Source organism: Panthera uncia, chromosome X (genome assembly GCF_023721935.1).
Source record: "Panthera uncia isolate 11264 chromosome X, Puncia_PCG_1.0, whole genome shotgun sequence".
NCBI classification, from domain to species: Eukaryota; Metazoa; Chordata; class Mammalia; order Carnivora; family Felidae; genus Panthera; species Panthera uncia.
The window spans coordinates 30,202,987-30,222,472 of record NC_064817.1 but is presented as its reverse complement, the minus strand read 5'-3'; the positions used below and the strand labels follow the sequence as shown (position 1 = coordinate 30,222,472).

General features: G+C 37.9%; 1 protein-coding gene across 1 annotated transcript in view; it reads right to left on the bottom strand.

The window, feature by feature from the left end:
• The window catches only part of LOC125931257 (cilia- and flagella-associated protein 47-like), a 111,817-nt gene that overhangs the window by 25,453 nt on the left and 66,878 nt on the right, over nucleotides 1–19,486 (bottom strand). The window contains exon 13 of the mRNA XM_049643221.1: nucleotides 7,217–7,426. Coding sequence (XP_049499178.1) covers nucleotides 7,217–7,426 — 210 coding nt within the window. The remainder of the gene's footprint in view (nucleotides 1–7,216; nucleotides 7,427–19,486) is intronic.

The window sequence follows — 19,486 nt, the reverse complement described above, 5'->3', positions numbered from 1 at the left end:
AGAGAGAGAGAGAGAGAGAGAGAGAGAGAGAGAGAGAGAGAGAGAGAATATCCCAAGCAGGCCCCACATTGTCAGCACAGAGTCTGGTGTGACACTTGAACTCATGAAATGTGAGACCATTACCAGAGCCAAAACCAAGAGTCAGACGCTTAAACGATCGAACCACCCAGGTGGCCCTGTGTTTGCTATTTTAACAAAGAGGACTACTAACTCAGGTTAACCTTCTGGTCACCTGAAACATACAGGTGAAATCAACTCTTGATTTTACAAAAGTAAACACCCTATGTTGGGGATTAATCACAGTAAAATAGTAAGATGTTTTTGGCATCCTTAGGATTTCCATGAAATTAATCTCCCAAAGCCATAACCTTCATTCTTTGCAAGGTCTGGGTAAAGTGCCAGTCAAACTTACAAAGCAACACAAAGCATCAAGACTTTATTCTCAATTATAAGCTCCTTCAGGATATAATGTTCCCCTCTCCTCAACTTGCTGTGCAGAAAAAGGGATTACAACATTCTGGCATCTCTTAATCAATTTGTTCTCTGCATGAATTCCCAGATCAGATACATTTTCAAACATAAAAATAAACATCAATACTGAAACATAATATTAACGATGTGGAAATTCCCCAAAGAATCCTTAACCCTATGATAAATGAACTGCCCCTGTCCATTCTTCCCCTCACTTCAGGGTGGATCCAATCATTCTCTTAATAGAAGAAAATTCCCATCTCTATAGTAGCCACTGGAATCATTCTGGAGATCTAAAATAGTGATTTTAAAACTAATGCCAATTCTAGAACATTTACTCAGTTATTGCAACATGCCAGCACAGGGACTGTTCTAGGCAAGTACCTTACAACTATTTTCACATTAAATTCTCACAATCACCATCTGCTCCAATCATCATATCCTCAGAAATGCTTTATCTGTCTGATACACGGAGGTACCCCTTACTTTCCATCTCATTAAACTTACATAATTTCCTCATTAATCTATGATATAATAGTATTTATCAATTTTTGTTTCTTCCATTACAATAGAAGCTCCATGAGGCCAGGAACTTTGTTTTGACCTCAATTCTAGAAGAAAACCAGGTTTATTATTGCCACTTTGTAGATACTGAATGAATGAATGAATGAATGAGAAAACTAGTCGAGAAACAAAGAAGCCTTTTCATGAACAAAAGGGATAATTTTGGAAGCACAAGTTTTTGGTGGTAGGGAATGACTGGCTAACCTCATTACTGTTCAAAAGTCATGGATGTTGCATTTTTTCACTGGCTCAGAACCAAGCAATGGCTCCTCACTTCATTCAATGTAAAAATTCAAATCCTTAAAATAACCCCAAAGGTCCCATTGGGTCTGGGGCTGCTGTTACCTCTCCAACCCTTTCTCCTAAATTCCTCCCTTGGCTCCTTCTACTTAGGTTGCACAGGCCTCTTTGTAAGCATCCACCTGGATGACCCTGCATCAGCTATCCCCTTGGTCCGAAAGGATATTACCAGATATCTTTTGAACTGCACTCTCTCCTTCCCATCTCTCAGATCCCATCCTCTTAAGGGAAACACTCCTTATCACACTATACTTTACTGAGACCTAGTCACTCCCTCTCTGGTACTCCCCAAGACCTTACCCTGTTCTTGTACTTTTTGCTATAACCTCCAACAATAACCACGTACCAGACTTACCCTTTATTATGTGTACTGTTTCTTGTCTCTTTTCCCCTGCTAGACTCTAAGCTCCACAGGGCAGGTATCATGTTGTGATCTCTGAAGTAACCCCTAGTGCTTAGAATGGTGTCTGGTACATGGTGGACATTCAATAAATACTTGTTGAATGAAAGAATGAATGCCTCAGTCATTATTCACAATGTCAAATTGCTAACAGATAATAATGTTAAAGTTGGGGCACCTGGGTAGCTCAGTTGGTTAAGCGTCTGACTCTTGATTTTGGCTCAGGTCAGGATTTCATGGTTCGTGAATTCGAGCCCCACATCGGATTCCATGCTGACGGCACGGCGCCTGCTTGGGATTCTCTCTCTCCCTCTCTCTCTGCCTCCTCTCTGCTCACATGTGTGCACACACATGCACTCTCTCTCTCAAAATAAATAAACTTTAGGGGTGCCTAGGTAGCTCAGTCTGTTAAGCATCTGACTTCAGCTAGGTCATGATCTCACGGTTTGTGAGTTTGAGCACCACATCTGATTCTCTGCTGTCAGCACAGAGCCTACTTCAGATCCTCTGTCCCGTTCTCTCTCTCTACCTCTCCCCTACTTGCTGTTTCTCTCAAGATAAATAAACTTAAAAAAAAAAAATAAATGTTTATCATTTAGCCAAAGAAGATGTAATTATAGACCTATTACAATTTCCAAAACTGTATCTTCTCCTTCATTATTTTATATTGATTTATTGGTTAGGGGCCACGTGCAGACATTTTAGACATTCACTAATTTTACCAATAATAAGTTAAAACTTTCTCTTCAAGGTAGATTGTTTCTTAGGATGCGTTTCACAAATCTTTACCTAGGTAAGGGAATTCCTGTTATTCCATATGGGGTATATTTCTTGATCCATTCCCCAAATCTAAAGAGTATAACTTATTTAAGATCTATAAATGCACTTAATATAATTATAAACTATACTCCTTGGGGCAAAAAAGGCAATAAAGAAACTAGTGTGTCTGTGTGTATCCCTCCTTCTCTCTCTCTCCCCTTCCCCCACCCCGCCATACACCCCTACATTGGTATTTCATATGCAAAAAGTAAAAATAAGAAAAATCAAGGAGAATAAGGTTGAATTAATTAGAACATAAGGAAGATAAGTTAACCTAGAATAGAGTTTGATCTGTAAAGCAGCATCCCTGACTCTCTCAAAAACCATTCTTTTTAAGTTCATTTATTTATTTTGAAAAAGAGAGAAAGCACCAGCATGGGAGGGACAGAGAAGAGAGGGAGAGAGAGAAACCCAAGCAGGCCCTGAGCTGTCAGCACAGAGCCTGATGCAGGGCTCTATCCCACCAACCATGAGATCGTGACCTGAGCTAAAGTTAAGAGTTGGATGCTTAACGAACTGAACCACCCAGGTGCCCCCCTCAAAAGCCATTCTTAATATCATTTAAGCAATTTTATAAACAGATACAAAAATTCCTCATAAAACTATATACTTCTAAAACATAATGAATTTTGTTTCAATAAACACATTTCTTTTGTAGGAAAAGAAAATATTTTAATTTCTACAAAGAATATATGGTTTCCTTTTTGAAATTTTATTGATGTGAAATGTACAACTTCAAAAAACCACTTTAGCAGTTGTTTTAATACTGGATTTCAATTTAATACATTGATTTGAAGACTTTTGCAAACACTATCAATTTAAAATATCTGAAAGGGTTACAGGATATCTCTTAACTACCCATATACGATAAGCTTATTTTTTAAAGACTTTACTTTTAAGCAATCTCTACACCCAACATGGGGCTTGAACTCACAACGCCGAGATCAAGGGTTGCATGCTCTACTGCCTGAACCAGCCAGGTGCCCCATAAGCTTATTTTTAAGTAAAAATCATGTTCTGTTGTTTACTGATAGTAATTATAACACAGGCTTTTTCAGCGAAACTGTAAACATTAACCATGGACACTATTTATGAGTTTTTGACTCATCAATAAATTAATACATCAATAAAAATAACTGAATATGCAAGTTCTTATTGAGTACACTTTAATTACTATCATTACTACATGTCAGACATGAAATCTTCATTAATGGGTATGTGTCTTTGTCTGTGAGAGAGAGAGAGAGAGAGAGAGAGAGATGCAAAACAACAGGAGAGAAATCACACCATTCTATTTCTTATTCCTTGTAAAGTCTACATATGACAGTGCATATAAAAAAGTATAACTATAATAAAGATTTCTGTATGATTCTATACAACCTAAGTAGTGTTAAAACAAGGTGACTAAGTACATAATCATTGGAAACAGAAATTTGGTTTATCCATTATCAAGAGACAGAGAAAGAGCATGAGCATTGGAGGGGTAGAGAGAGGGGGAGACACAGAATCCGAAGCAGGCTCCAGGCTCTGAGCTGTCAGCACAGAGCTGATGCAGGGCTCAAACTCACAGACCACAAGATCATTAGCCTGAGCCAAAGTCGGATGCTTAACCCACTGAGCCACCCAGGCGCCACCAATTAACATTTGAGTGACCTTGGACAAGTTATATCACACTATGGCCCTTAGATACCTCTTCTATAAAGCAGAGGTGAAAATCTTAAAAGCATCCACTTCCCAGGGCTGTTGTATGGATTTCATGATATCTAACCTATGATCTAGGACCTGACCTGTGTTAATAGCTGTTGACCTCATGCTTCCTGTATGTGTCCAAGCTTTGATTTGCATAACATCACCTCTCCTAGCTCTCTTCTGTCTCAGTTATGGATATCAAAGCATGCAAGACTCACAATCTGCTCCTGCTGCTCTTTCAGCTTCTCAGTTCTGCCTTGCCAGTATCGATCCAACCAAAAACACCAAAAATATCACCCCCAAAGACAAGGCTGTTTCAACTTCCATACCTAGTATTACACACTTGTAATACTCTTTGACCACATCACCATCCCTCCCATAGATATATACAACCTTCATCCCCAGATTTTTGGGGGAATTTGGGGAAAAGGCAACTAGGGTGTGCAGCCTCTGAACTGAAGGCTCATGAGTGTGGAAGGGACCATTATTAGTGGCAGCAGACACATTAGCATGAGTAATAGTGGATATAGCTCTATATCTATAGAGCTCTATAGCTCTATAGTGGATATAACTTACAGCTCTTAGGCCAGCTGAGCCAATCTGAATGTGACAAAGTCTAAAGAAACAAAATAAGAAGCCATGCAGGTTAGCCCCCAAGGGGAACCACAGTATGAAATGGTCATGCATGAGTAAAAGAAAGCAAAACATGATGGGATGAGTGTTTTATTTTGTACTGAACCCATGCACTCCAATATGGACAAATTAGATGCCACAAAAAAAAAAAAAAAAAAAAAGGAATCAATTTAGGATGAACACTGGCAAGTCTAATTTGTCCTTTGAGATTTTACTCAGAAACCTGAGTAAATAGCCATCCCCAATTTCCCCAAGACATTATCAGTTGCTCCTATTGCAATGCCTTTTGTATTCACCTCTTGGCACCAAAGAGTATATAAAAAACACTGTTTAAAGTTCACCTTTACTACACTGACCTCCATCTCAAAGGACCCCTTTCTAATTTATCTTTTCCTACCCAAAAGATGTGGCAGATCACACATAGATTACCCACAATAAATATAATAGATGAAAACAAATCAAAGAGTAATATTTTTTCCCAAGAGAAATTCTGAGGTGAGAGGGAAGCTCTCACCTTTCCTGGTGGAAGACCGCTTTTATCTCAATGAGATTCAAGATGGAAAGTCTACAGAAAGGCAAAGCCAGCTTTGGAGAGTTGACAGAAGACCTGATGTTATGCACTATGGGAAACTAGATGAGGAGTTAACAATGAATGCATCAGTAAAAGGTTTGCTAATATTAAGGTTCCACAGAGTTCTCATGATTCTTGTTCATCTGGGTGCACAGGAAAGCCTTTTGGAGCCCAATTATGATTTTCAAAGTTTCTAAATTACTTCTAAAAGCTCTACTTTATCCCACACTTGCTGAGGGTTGGGATGGAGCTTAGGGGTAATGAAGGTAAGCAGGGTGGGGAAATCCAGGTAAGAGCAAACAAGTCTCAAGGCTGAAAGGAAGCACACAATAACGACAAGGAAAGAAAAAAAAAAAAAAAAGATAATCAATTATAGCACTTCCTCCTTGTAGAGACTGTCTTCAGGTCTCCTTACCATCCTGTTAGTTGACCAGACGTCAACACACTGACACAGTGAAGTCTGTTCCAGCCCCTGTTAGAACCAATTATTCCCCTGTCCCAGAAACAATCTTGTCCACCCAGTATTTAGTGAAACTATTTCTCTCCTCACCCTGGTAATGAGGTCTGAGTCTTCATTAGCTTTAAGACATTCGTGGATAAATTATTCATGATTTTTATTGGTGAGTTCAAAGCTAGACCTTCCATAGCGCTCTGGGCAAAGTGTAAATTTGTGGACTGAAGTAAAGTTAAACTTTTATGAACAAGGTCAGCAATGTACAAAAAGACAGAATGTCTCCCAGGACAGAGGCACAGAGTTCAGTGCTTGACAGGAGCCTAAAGCAAAACCATTAAAATTTTGTTTTTAAATGTCAACACAAGACAGGCTGTTAGCATCAAAAGAGAAAAATGGGAGTCTGCATAGTGTAACTTAGATGATTTTACCCATCAACATATGCAAGAGACAAAGAAGCTGGAGGTCTGCAGAACTCCATGAACTGTGTCCTGGCTACGGCCACACTTTTCACTGGATGCAACATTTCCAGTACCATTTCTCTCCCTTCTAATTCCTAACACAGAAGTCAGTCTTTGACTATGAATACACCAAAGAGTAATAACCCCACTACTAGTTAATAAATTATCACACTGAGCACATACACCAACACTAATCTTCAGCGTACAATTCCCTCCAATGCTACTTCTCATTATAAACATTTTTAACAAACTTGATTGCTCTACCCATTGGTGTCTTACAATTTGGAAAATCAAATCTGCTCAGGGTGTAATTTAAAAGTAGAATTTCCGGTCCCACATGGTAAGAAATCTAGAATCATGTTTTCACCAAGGTGTATTTGAATTTCCCTGAGTCTGTTAAAGCTACATGTAACAAAATCATATTGTTTGGAAACTCATTATGCTGATGTTTCTCATTTTCATTTAATACTTATTTAACATTTCCTTTGTGCCAGTTCCTGTCCAATTAACTCAATAGTTATTAACTCAGGGCATTTCTTACTATTACAGATGGGATTCTGTAGATAGGTTCTGCTATTGTCTCCATTTTACAGATGAGAAAACAGAGAGGCTCAAAAGATTAAATGAGTTCACCACAGTTAACAGAGCAAGGATTCAAACCCACGTAACCTAGCTTCAGTATATGCTAGTTACCACTATCAAGCTGTTTCTCATGGGAACCATGCTGCATTTAGAACTTTTAAAAAGACCTTTAGGCCCAAAGTCATTATTTTAGATGTCTCTCCATTTAACATTTTACAAGGGTGTAAAACATAAACTCATTATTCTTCACTGTCAGATACAAAAGAATCTCTTACCAGTTATCTCTGTTATCACAGAAAAGAATATCGGTGAAAAATGACACAGGTTTAGATGATTTAAAGCTGAGGTGGCAGGTGAGCTGAGCATTTATTCCACTGGAAGACCCTGTGATGATACAGCCTTTTGGAAACGTTACAGAAAGAGGTTGAGCCTCATCACCATCAAGAAGGCTCACTGTGGGAATCTGGACATCTAAAGTGGAATCTCTGTTTAAAATTAAAAAAAAAAAAAATAGCTCAAAATCCAAGCAAGTCACTGGATATAAATGTGTCTCCCTCTGTTTATTGAACCATCCGAACAATTAAACAAGTATTTAAAATAATATACCCAATTATTAAAGATATTTTGCATCATCTCTTACGTTCTGGTCCCAATATAAGTAAGATGGATAATATATTAAATTGACCACATAAGATGATCCAAAGTTCCTTTTGTCCTCTAAGAACTAAAATAGAGGATTAAGACACCTGATTAAATACAATGTGCTTTTATCGATAGCCATGATATAAACAGTATTGCCCTTAAATATATCCTTATAGAAATTTACCAAAAATTACCACTTTGACAGCTAATGCTTTAATGAATATGGACTAAATATAATATTAAAAGATGCATAAACACATATAATGTTTAATGTGGATACTATTAAGCACTTGTATACATATACTATGAATATTTTCTCATCGTTACTAAAAATTCCACTTAATGTTCTTCACACATTTCATTATATACCTATAATTCATTTAAACAATCTAAAATGATTTCTAATAACACAGTATGTAGTATACACTTTTAAATATAATACTTGAGCAACGCCTGGGTGGCTCAGTTAGTTAAGCATCCGATTCTTGTTTTTGGCTAAGGTCATGATCTCGCGGTTCTAGAGAAAGAGCCTTGCATTGGGCTCTGCACTGACAGCACAGAACCTGCTTGGGATTCTCTCTCTCCCTTTCTCTCTGTCCCTCCCCTGCTCTCTATCTCTCTCAAAATAAATAAAATTTAACAATAAATAAATACTGGATAACTTTTAGTGCTCAATAAATATTTAACCATATTACTCAAAATTTTATTGTATATGTAGGCTCCTATAGCAAATAAGAAGTATTACTAAATGGGAATCATATTTCCCTAATATGTTAATTAGAATGAAGATTATTCAGCTAATTAACTTTAAAAAGTAAAGAAAGATCCCAACTTAAATTACTCAAGCTGATCAGGTTCACTAGGTAAAAAATTAAAAATGTAATTTACAAATCAGGTTTAAATCCAATTCTGTTGTTAATTAGCTACATGTCACTGGATAAGTCATTAATGCTGTTGATTTGACCGTTCATACAATGAGGAGACTGGGTTATATCATCTCTATAGTCCCTGTTACATGTTCATTTCATTATATCATATTTTTCAAGATTCAACTTTTGACTTGAGATCATTTTTAAATTTGTTTTTAATATTCATTTATTTTTGAGAGAGAAAGACAGAGACAGAGTGCAACTGAGGGAGGAATAGAGAAAGAGGGAGACACAGAATCTGAAGCTGGCTCAAGGCCCTGAGCTGTCAGTGCAAAGTTTGAGTTCGAGCCCCACATCATCAGTCTCTGTGCTGACAGCTCAGAGCCTTGAGCCAGCTTTGGATTCTGTCTCCCTCTCTGTCTTTGCCCCTTCCCTGCTCACATACACACTCTCTCTCTCAAAAATAAATAAACATTAAAAATAATTTTAATAAAAAGAGACTGAACTAGAGAAGCGCTGAGGTACATACAAGACCTAGACGTTTATGAAAATAATGCTTATAGGCAATTCACAATGGTGCACAATTCCTCACAATTTATATAATTTTAACATGTCAACTAGCTAATCTTTATTTCTTTATAGATAGGTGTATATTTCTAAGTAAAAGTTTGTTTGGCTTTCTTTTTTTGTTGTTTTATTTGAAGGATACCAACATACATAGTCTTGCTTGACTTAAAAAAAAATTATCTCAATATTTTGTTCCTAAGATTCCTAACATAGTTGTCTCATTAGCTGAAGTTCATCCACTTCACAGCTATAGCTATATTCATGTACACATATATCACAAATTATTATCCTTTTACCTGTCACAGGACATTAGTGCAGTTCCCAGATTTTGCTATTCTGAATAATACTACTATGAACAAAGTCAAACATATAGTACACAAGTGCAAGAGGTTTTCTTGCATACACTATCAAGTGCATTTGCTGGGCTGTGAAATATGCAGATTAAACACTTTGCAGATTATTATCCAGTGTGGTCCTAACTCATTGACATTGTAACTGGGACCTGACTTCTTAATGTTTACCTACCTTTAACAGGCAAAATGCTTATCTTATTGTAGTCTCTAATTTTCATTTCCAAATTTACAAAAAGGCCAATTACATGTTTTCAGATGTTCATTATCTACTTAGGAATCTTCTTCTGTGAAGTACTTATCAAAGTTTTTTGGCAACATTTCTGTTGAGTGATTTGATTTTTTTTAAATTTTTTTTTAATGTTTATTTTCGTGAGAGAGAGACAGAGACAGAGCACAAGCAGGGGAGGTGCAGAGAGAGAGGGAGACACAGCAGCCTGGAATCCAAAGCAGGCTCCAGGCTCTGAGCTGTCAGCACAGAGCCCGATGTAGGCCTCGAACTCACAAACTGTGAGATCATGACCTGAGCTGAAGTCAGAAGCTTAACCAACTGAGCCACCCAGGCATCCCTGGTGATTTGATATTGTTCTAATTTTTATCATTTACTTTTTTATTAGCATGAATTTAAGTCTTGCAAGAAATCCTTCTCTACCTACAAATGTTAAAATTGTTTGCCAAAATATTTTCTTTAATTTTTCCTTAAATGTGAAATTTAAGACTTTACTCCATTTGTAATGGATCTTTTTGTATTATGTAAGACAGGAATCCAATTTGAAATATTCCACACAAATAATCAATTGTTCCAGTACCATTTACTGAATAGTAACTTATTTTCTTCCAAGACCTATAATACTATTTATGTCAAATAATCAGTATCTATTCATGTATGGGCTTTCTCCAAGTTTCTTTTTTCTATGCCTTTGGTCATTTTACCTATCACTACACAACTATCATATTGGTTTAGTCTTGATATTTTATAAGGCAAGTCCTTATTCTTCTTCTGGAGTGGTTTGGCTATTCTAGACCCTTGATTCTTCCATGTAAAATTTAGAATTTTCCTTGTTAATCTCCATGAAAAATTTTATTTAAATTTTTATTGCAGTCGTAGGAAATATGTAAAGTGATTTGTGAAGAAATGTCTTTTTTACAATACTGAATACTCCAAGTCATGAATATGGTGTAAATCTTCATTTACTTATGAGTTCTTTGACTTAAGTTTTATAATTTTCTCTATATAGTTCCATATAGTTCTTCCACATCTTTTGTTTTATTCCTATTATTGTTAATTTTTAATGTTTTTATAAACAGTAATTTTAAAGTTCCACATCGTAAATGTTGTATGCTGAAATGCCATGTATTTTATTATTGGACTTATATTTGTCTATTTTGATAAATGACCTTCATAGCTTTATCTAATCTACAGATAGTGACAGTGCTTATGTACCTACTCTTACATATTTTATTTCACTTAACTCCCTGGATGAATTAGGTTTTTCAGAAAAATGTGTTAGGGAGGCAGTGATTACAGCCATCCTTGACTTTTCGTTTTTACTCAAAGGGAATTGACTTATGTTCCAGTATCCAAGATAATACCACTTCTAGATTCATGATAGAAAATTTCAACAATTTAAAGAATATCTCTTTTATTCCTCATTAAGAATTTTATCATGAATGGTATTGTAATTTTATCAAATGCTTTTTTCTTCTGCATCTATGGAAATAATCATATCATTATTCTCTTTAATTCGTAAATGTGATAGATGAAATAAAAAGGTATTTTAGATTTTTTAACATTAGGCAAATCTTACAATACTGGGATATACCCACACTGGTCATGATTTATTAATATATTTATATAAGTAATAAATAATATATATAATTTAATTCATTGAGGATTATTGCACCTATAGTCATAAGAGAGATTGGCCTATAATTTATCTTTCTCAAACTGTCATCCTTTGATTTTATAATAAAAATTTCTGACTTCATAAAACAAATTAGACCACACTATTTTTCTATTCTATACAAGAATTTCTATAAGGTTTGAGATACCAGTTTCTTGCAAGTTGAGTAAAACTAGCCTGTAAAAAAAATCAGAAGATGGCATTTTCCTTCTAAAATGTTAAGTATTGGGGCGCCTGGGTGGCTCAGTCGGTTGAGCGGCTGACTTCGGCTCAGGTCATGATCTCATGGTTGGTGAGTTTGAGCCCCGCATCGGGCTCTGTGCTGACAGCTCAGAGCTTGGAGCCTGCTTCAGATTCTGTGTCTTCCCTTCTCTCTACCCCTCCCCTGTTCATGCTCAGTTTCTCTCTATCTCTCAAAAATGAATAAACATTTAAAAAAATTAAAAAAAAAATGTTAAGTATTAACTCAAAGACTTTCTGTTTATTCTCAGTATGGTTTTAGTAAATTATATTATTTCTACAAATTTCCCATTTAAGTTTTCAAATGTATTGGAATAAATTTCTTCATAGTATTTTAATGTTCTCATTTTTCTCCAATGCCTATATGATTATATCCCATTAATTTTAAAGTTTATATATTTTGAGACAGAGAGAGAGCACATACCTGTGCATGCAAGTGGGGAAGGGGCAGAGAGAAAGAGGGAGAGAGAGAATCCCAAGCAGGCTCCACATTATCAGTGCAGAGTCCAAGGCAGGGCTCGAACCAATGAACTGTGAGATCATGACCTGAGCTGAAATCAAGAGTCAGACGCTTAACCTACTGAGCCATCAGGCACCCCATATGCATCATTATTCTTAATATTATGTAGTTGTACCTTCTCTCTTTTTGTTCCTCATCAATGTCACTGCACTTTGCAGTATCCATTGTATTAGTTCTTCAAAGAACCAACTTTTGGTTTCAGTAAACAATCTTCTATATATTTGTTTCCTATTCCTTTAATTTCTACTCTTTTTCATTTTATCTACATTCTACATTCCTTGGATTTAATCTATTATTCTTATTCTTAAGTTAGTGAATAGTTGAAACTTCTAATCATTTTTTATATACTATCAGCATTTAAGACTACACATTTCGATTCTGGGAGGAAGATGTCAGTATAGGAGGATGCTGGGCTCACCGCGTCCTGCTGATCACTTAGATCCACCCACAACTCCCTAAATAACCCAGAAAACCACCAGAAGACTAACAGAACGTAGTCTCCTGAGCCAAGCGCAGACGAGAAGCTCACGGAAGAGGGTAGGAAGGGCGGACAGGCGGTGCACGCTCCACGGACTGGCTGGAGGGAGCTGGGGCAGGCCAAGCAGAGCCCTCGAGTTGGGCTTACAAAAGCGGAGGGGCCGGACAGAGTGTGTTCTGACAGCAAGCGGGACTTAAAATCTGGAAGGTTATAAGCTAACAACTCTGCTCAGAGAGCAGAAGGGCTGGGGGACAACGGGAGGGAGAGTTGCTGAGCCCCGGACAACAGAGCTCAGCTTGGCAGGGAACAAAGGTGCTCGCCAGCGCCATCTCCCTCACCAATCCCCCAGCCAAAATCTCGAAGGGAACCGGTTCCTGCCAGGGAACTTGCTTGCACCACGCAAACACCCAAAGCTGTGCTCCTGCGGATCCATCCCTCTGGCGGGTTTGACTCACTCCCGGTGCCACAGGGCCCCTCCCAAAGCGGATCACCGAAGGATAAGTGAGCTGAGCCTGCCCCCTCTGCCCCCCCCCCCGCCCCTGTGCACCTTGCCAATCCACCCCTGCTAACACGCTAGAACCCCAGCACCACAAGCCTGGCAGTGTGCAAGTAGCCCAGACAGGCCACGCCACCCCACAGTGAATCCTGCCTATAGGAGAGGGGAAGAGAAGGAACACACCAGTCTGACTGTGGCCCCAGCGGTGGGCTGGGGGCAGACATCAGGTCTGACTCCAGCCCCGCCCAGCAACTCCAGTTATACACCACAGCACAGGGGAAGTGCCCTGCAGTTCTGCACCACTCCAGGGACAATCCAAAATGACGAAACAGAAGAATTCCCCTCAGAAAAACGTCCAGAAAATAACAACAGCTAAGGAACTGATCAAAGAGGATTTAAACAATATAAGAGAAAGTGAATTTAGAGTAATAGTGATAAAATTAATCGCTGGGCTTGAAAACAGTATACAGGACAGCAGAGAATCTATTGCTACAGAGATCAAGGGACTAAGGAACAGCCAAGAGGAGCTAAAAAATGCTATCAGTGAGCTGCAAAATAAAATGGAGACAACCACAGCTTGGAATGAAGAGGCAGAGAATAGGTGAACTGGAAGACAAAATTATGGAAAAAGAGGAAGCTGAGAAAAAGAGAGATAAAAGAATCCAGGAGTATGAGGGGAAATTAGAGAACTAAGTGATGCATTAAAGATAAATAATCTACGCATAACTGGTATTCCAGAGGAGGAAGAAACAGGGAAAGGTGCTGAAGGTGTACTTGAAGAAATCATAGCTGAGAACTTCCCTGATCTGGGAAAGGAAAATGGCATTGAAATCCAAGAGGCACAGAGAACTCCCTTCAGACGTAACTTGAATCGATCTTCTGCAAAACATATAGTGAAACTGGCAAAATACACGGATAAAGAGAGAATTCTGAAAGCAGCTAGGGATAAATGTGCTCTAACATATAAAGGGAGACCGATAAGACTCGTGACTGATCTCTCTACTGAAACTTAGCAGGCCAGAAAGGAATGGCAGGAAATCATCAACGTGATGAACAGTAAAAAAATGCAGCTGAGAATCCTTTATCCAGCAAATCTGTCATTGAGAACAGTAGGAGAGGTAAGGGTCTTCCCAAACAAACAAAAACTGAAGGAATTCATCACCACTAAACCAGCCCTACAAGAGATCCTAAGGGGGATCCTGTGAGACAAAGTACCAGAGACATCGCTACAAGCATGAAACCTACAGACATCATAATGACTCTAAACTCCTATCTTTCTATAATAACACTGAATGTAAATGGACTAAATGCGCCAACCAAAAGACATAGGGTATCAGAATGGATAAAAAACCAAGACCAATCTATTTGCTGTCTACAAGAGACTCATTTTAGACCTGAGGACACCTTCAGATTGAAAGTGAGGGGATGGAGAACTATTTATCATGCCACTGGAAGTCAAAAGAGAGCTGGAGTAGCCATACTTATATCAGACAAACTAGACTTTCAATTAAAGGCTGTAACAAGAGATGAAGAAGGGCATTATATAATAATTACAGGGTCTATCCATCAGGAAGAGCTAACAATTATAAATGTCTATGCGCCAAATATGGGAGCCCCCAAATATATAAAACAATTACTCACAAACATAAGCAACCTTATTGATAAGAATGTGGTCATTGCAGGGGACTTTAACACCCCACTTGCAGAAATGGATAGATCATCTAGACACACGGTAAATAAACAAGGGCCCTGAATGATACATTGGATCAGATGGACTTGACAGATATATTTAGAACTCTGCACCGCAAAGCAACAGAATATACTTTCTTCTCGAGTGCACATGGAACATTCTCCAAGATAGATCACATTCTGGGTCACAAAACAGCCCTTCGTAAGTATACAACAATTGAGATCATACCATGCATACTTTCAGACCACAATGCTATGAAGCTTGAAATCAACCACAAGAAAAAGTCTGGAAAACCTCCAAAAGCATGGAGGTTAAAGAACACCCTGCTAAAGAATGAATGGGTCAACCAGGCAATTAGAGAAGAAATTAAAAAATATATGGAAACAAATGAAAATGAAAATACAACAATCCAAACGCTTTGGGATGCAGCGAAGGCAGTCCTGAGAGGAAAATACATTGCAATCCAGGCCTATCTCAAGAAACAAGAAAAATCCCAAATGCAAAATCTAACAGAACACCTAAAGAAAATAGAAGCAGAACAGCAAAGACAGCCTAAATCCAGCAGAAGAAGAGAAATAATAAAGATCAGAGCAGAAATAAACAATATAGAATCTAAAAAAACTATAGAGCAGATCAATGAAACCAAGAGTTGGTTTTTTGAAAACATAAACAAAATTGATAAACCTGTAGCCAGGCTTCTCAAAAAGAAAAGGAAGATGACCCAAACAGGTAAAATCATGAATGAAAATGGAATTATTACAACCAATCCCTCAGAGATACAAGCAATTATCAGGGAATACTATGAAAAATTATATGCCAATAAATTGGACAACCTGGAAGAAATGGACAAATTCCTAAACACCCACACCCTTCCAAAACTCAATCAGGAGGAAATAGAAAGCTTGAACAGACCCATAACCAGCGACGAAATTGTATCAGTTACCAAAAATCTCCCAACAAATAAGATTCCAGGACCAGATGGCTTCCCAGGGAAGTTCTACCAGACGTTTAAAGCAGAGATAATACCTATCCTTCTCAAGCTATTCCAAAACATAGAAAGGGAAGGAAAACTCCCAGATTCATTCTATGAAGCCAGTATTACCTTGATTCCTAAACCAGACAGAGACCCAGCAAACAAAGAGAACTACAGGCCAATATCCCTGATGAATATGGATGCAAAAATTCTCAATAAGATACTAGCAAATCGAATTCAACAGCATATAAAAAGAATTATTCACCATGATCAAGTGGGATTCATTCCTGGGATGCAGGGCTGGTTCAACATTCGCAAATCAATCAATGTGATACATCACATAAATAAAAGAAAAGATAAGAACCATATGATCCTCTCAAACGATGCAGAAAAGCATTTGACAAAATTCAGCATCCTTTCTTAATAAAAACCTCGAGAAAGTCGGGATAGAAGGAACATACTTAAACAACATCAAAGCCATTTATGAAAAGCCCACAGCTAACATCATCCGCAACGGGGAAAAACTGAGAGCTTTGTCCCTGAGATCAGGAACACGACAAGGATGTCCACTCTCACCGCTGTTGTTTAACATAGTGTTGGAAGCCCTAGCATCAACAATCAGACAACAAAAGGAAATCAAAGGCATCAAAATTGGCAAAGATGAAGTCAAGCTTTCACTTTTTGCAGATGACATGATTTTATACATGGAAAATCCGATAGACTCCACCAAAAGTCTGCTAGAACTGATACATGAATTTAGCAAAGTTGCAGGATACAAAATCAATGTACAGAAATCAGTTGCATTATTATACACTAACAATGAAGCAACAGAAAAACAAACAAAGTAACTGATCCCATTCACAATTGCACCAAGAAGCATAAAATACCTAGGAATAAATCTAACCAAAGATGTAAAAGATCTGTATGCTGAAAACTACAGAAAGCTTATGAAGGTAATTGAAGAAGATATAAAGAAATGGAAAAACATTCTGTGCTCATGAGTTGGAAGAATAAATATTGTCAAAATGTCAATACTACCCAAAGCTATCTACACATTTAATGCAATCCCAATCAAAATTGCACCAGCATTCTTCTTGAAACTAGAACAAGCAATCCTAAAATTCATATGGAACCACAAAAGGCCCCGAATAGCCAAAGTAATTTTGAAGAAGAAGACCAAAGCAGGAGGCATCACAATCCCAGACTTTAGCCTCTACTACAAAGCTGTCATCATCAAGACAGCATGGTATTGGCACAAAAACAGACACATAGACCAATGGAATAGAATAGAAACCCCAGCAAACATATGGCCAACTCATCTGACAAAGCAGGAAAGAACATCCAATGGAAAAAAGACAGTCTCTTTAACAAATGGTGCTGGGAGAACTGGACAGCAACATGCAGAAGGTTGAAACTAGACCACTTTCTCACACCATTCACAAAAATAAACTCAAAATGGATAAAGGACCTGAATGTGAGACAGGAAACCATCAAAACCCTAGAGGAGAAAGCAGGAAAAGACCTCTCTGACATCAGCCGTAGCAATCTCTTACTCGACACATCCCCAAAGGCAATGGAATTAAAAGCAAAAATGAACTACTGGGACCTTATGAAGATAAAAAGCTTCTGCACACCAAAGGAAACGACCAACAAAACGAAAAGGCAACCAACGGAATGGGAAAAGATATTTGCAAATGACATATCGGACAAAGGTCCAGTATCCAAAAGCTGTAAAGAGCTCACCAACCTCCACACCCAAAAAACAAATAATCCAGTGAAGAAATGGGCAGAAAACATGAATAGACACTTCTCTAAAGAAGACATCCGGATGGCCAACAGGCACATGAAAAGATGCTCAACATTGCTCCTCATCAGGGAAATACAAATCAAAACCACACTCAGATACCACCTCACGCCAGTCAGAGTGGCCAAAATGAACAAATCAGAAGACGGTAGATGCTGGAGAGGATGTGGAGAAACGGGAACCCTCTTGCACTGTTGGTGGGAGTGCAAACTGGTGCAGCCACTCTGGAAAACAGTGTGGAGGTTCCTCCAAAAATTAAAAATAAATCTACTCTATGACCCAGCAGTAGCACTGCTAGGAATTTACCCAAGGGATACAGGAGTACTGATGCATAGGGGCACTTGTACCCCAATGTTTATAGCAGCACTCTCAACAATAGCCAAATTATGGAAAGAGCCTAAATGTCCATCAACTGATGAATGGATAAAGAAATTGTGGTTTATATACACAATGGAGTACTACGTGGCAATGAGAAAGAATGAAATATGGCCCTTTGTAGCAACGTGGATGGAACTGGAGAGTGTGATGCTAAGTGAAATAAGCCATACAGAAATAGTACCATATGTGTTCACTCTTATGTGGATCCTGAGAAACTTAAAAGGAACCCATGGGGAGGGGAAGGAAAAAAAAAAAAGAGGTTAGAGTGGGAGAGAGCCAAAGCATAAGAGACTCTTAAAAACTGAGAACAACCTGAGGGCTCATGAGGGGTGGGAGGGCAGGGAGGGTGGGGGATGGGTATTGAGGAGGGCACCTTTTGGGATGAGCATTCGGTGTTGTATGGAAACCAATTTGACAATAAATTTCATATATTAAAAAAAAAAAAGACTACTACACTCTTCCACCTAAGTACCAATTTTGGTGCATTTCATAAGTTTGTTTATTGCTTAACCTCTGGAATTTAACGTAAGAGATGCAGTTAACTCAACAAAGATGTAGGCCTAACTCTTTTTCTAAAGAAAGCAACAGAAGTGACAAGAGGTGTTTCAAGTTTAGTCTTTAATACTCAAATACTGTTTATATCAATGAACGTTGTTTTCATGTTTTGATACATAGTATTTTAATTATTATTTGCAGAATTCAATAGGGTATCTTCTTGAGTCTCTATAGAAGTTTTTTTCAATAGTTCCAAATATGTGGCAGATCCTGTTCATATTTTTTAATGATTTTAAAATTACAATTATTACCAGAAAACAGTCTATATGATACCAACTCTTCAAAATGTGCTAAATTTGAACTACAGAATGATACACTATCAGTTTTTGTAAATATCTCCTGTATGAATGAGAAAAATGTATATTCTACAATTGCAGGGTGCAGGATTTTATAATGCTATTCCTAATACTACTTTTTGTATTTTTCATAATATTAGTATTAAATGAAGGAGGCTTTTAATAAAATATCCTTTTCAAATTTTCTTTATCTATACAAGGGTTTTTGTCTTCTGGACTCATCAATAATTGAGATAGGTGTTGAAACATTCTACAATGATGAAGGACTGGTCAATTTCCCCCTATTATTTTAATTTGGGGTTTTCATATTTTAAGACTACTTTGGTTGTGCATACAATTTTAGACTTCTGACGGTTTTCAGGTGAGCTGCATATTTTATAATTATTTAATGACTTATTTTTAGAGAGAGACAGAGTGCTCATGCATGGGAGAGGGGCAGAAGGACAGAGAGAGAGAGAATCCCAAGTAGGCTCCATGCTCAGCGCAGAGCCTGATGCAGACAGAGCTCAGTCCCATGATCCTGGGTTCATGACCTGAGCCAAAATTAAGAGTCAGTCGCTAAACTGACTGAACCACCTACTCTTTTTTATGTTAAAAAGTTTTTTTTATATTACAAATGTTTCACCTCTTTTTTCTCTAAATGTTTGACAGAGAGGGGGAGAGAGAGAGAGAGAGAGAGAGAGAGAGAGGGAGGGAGGGAGAGAGAGAGAGAGAGTGATCATGCATAAGTGAACCAGGGGCAGAGAGAGAGAGAGACAGAATTGCAAGCAGGCTCCGTGCTGT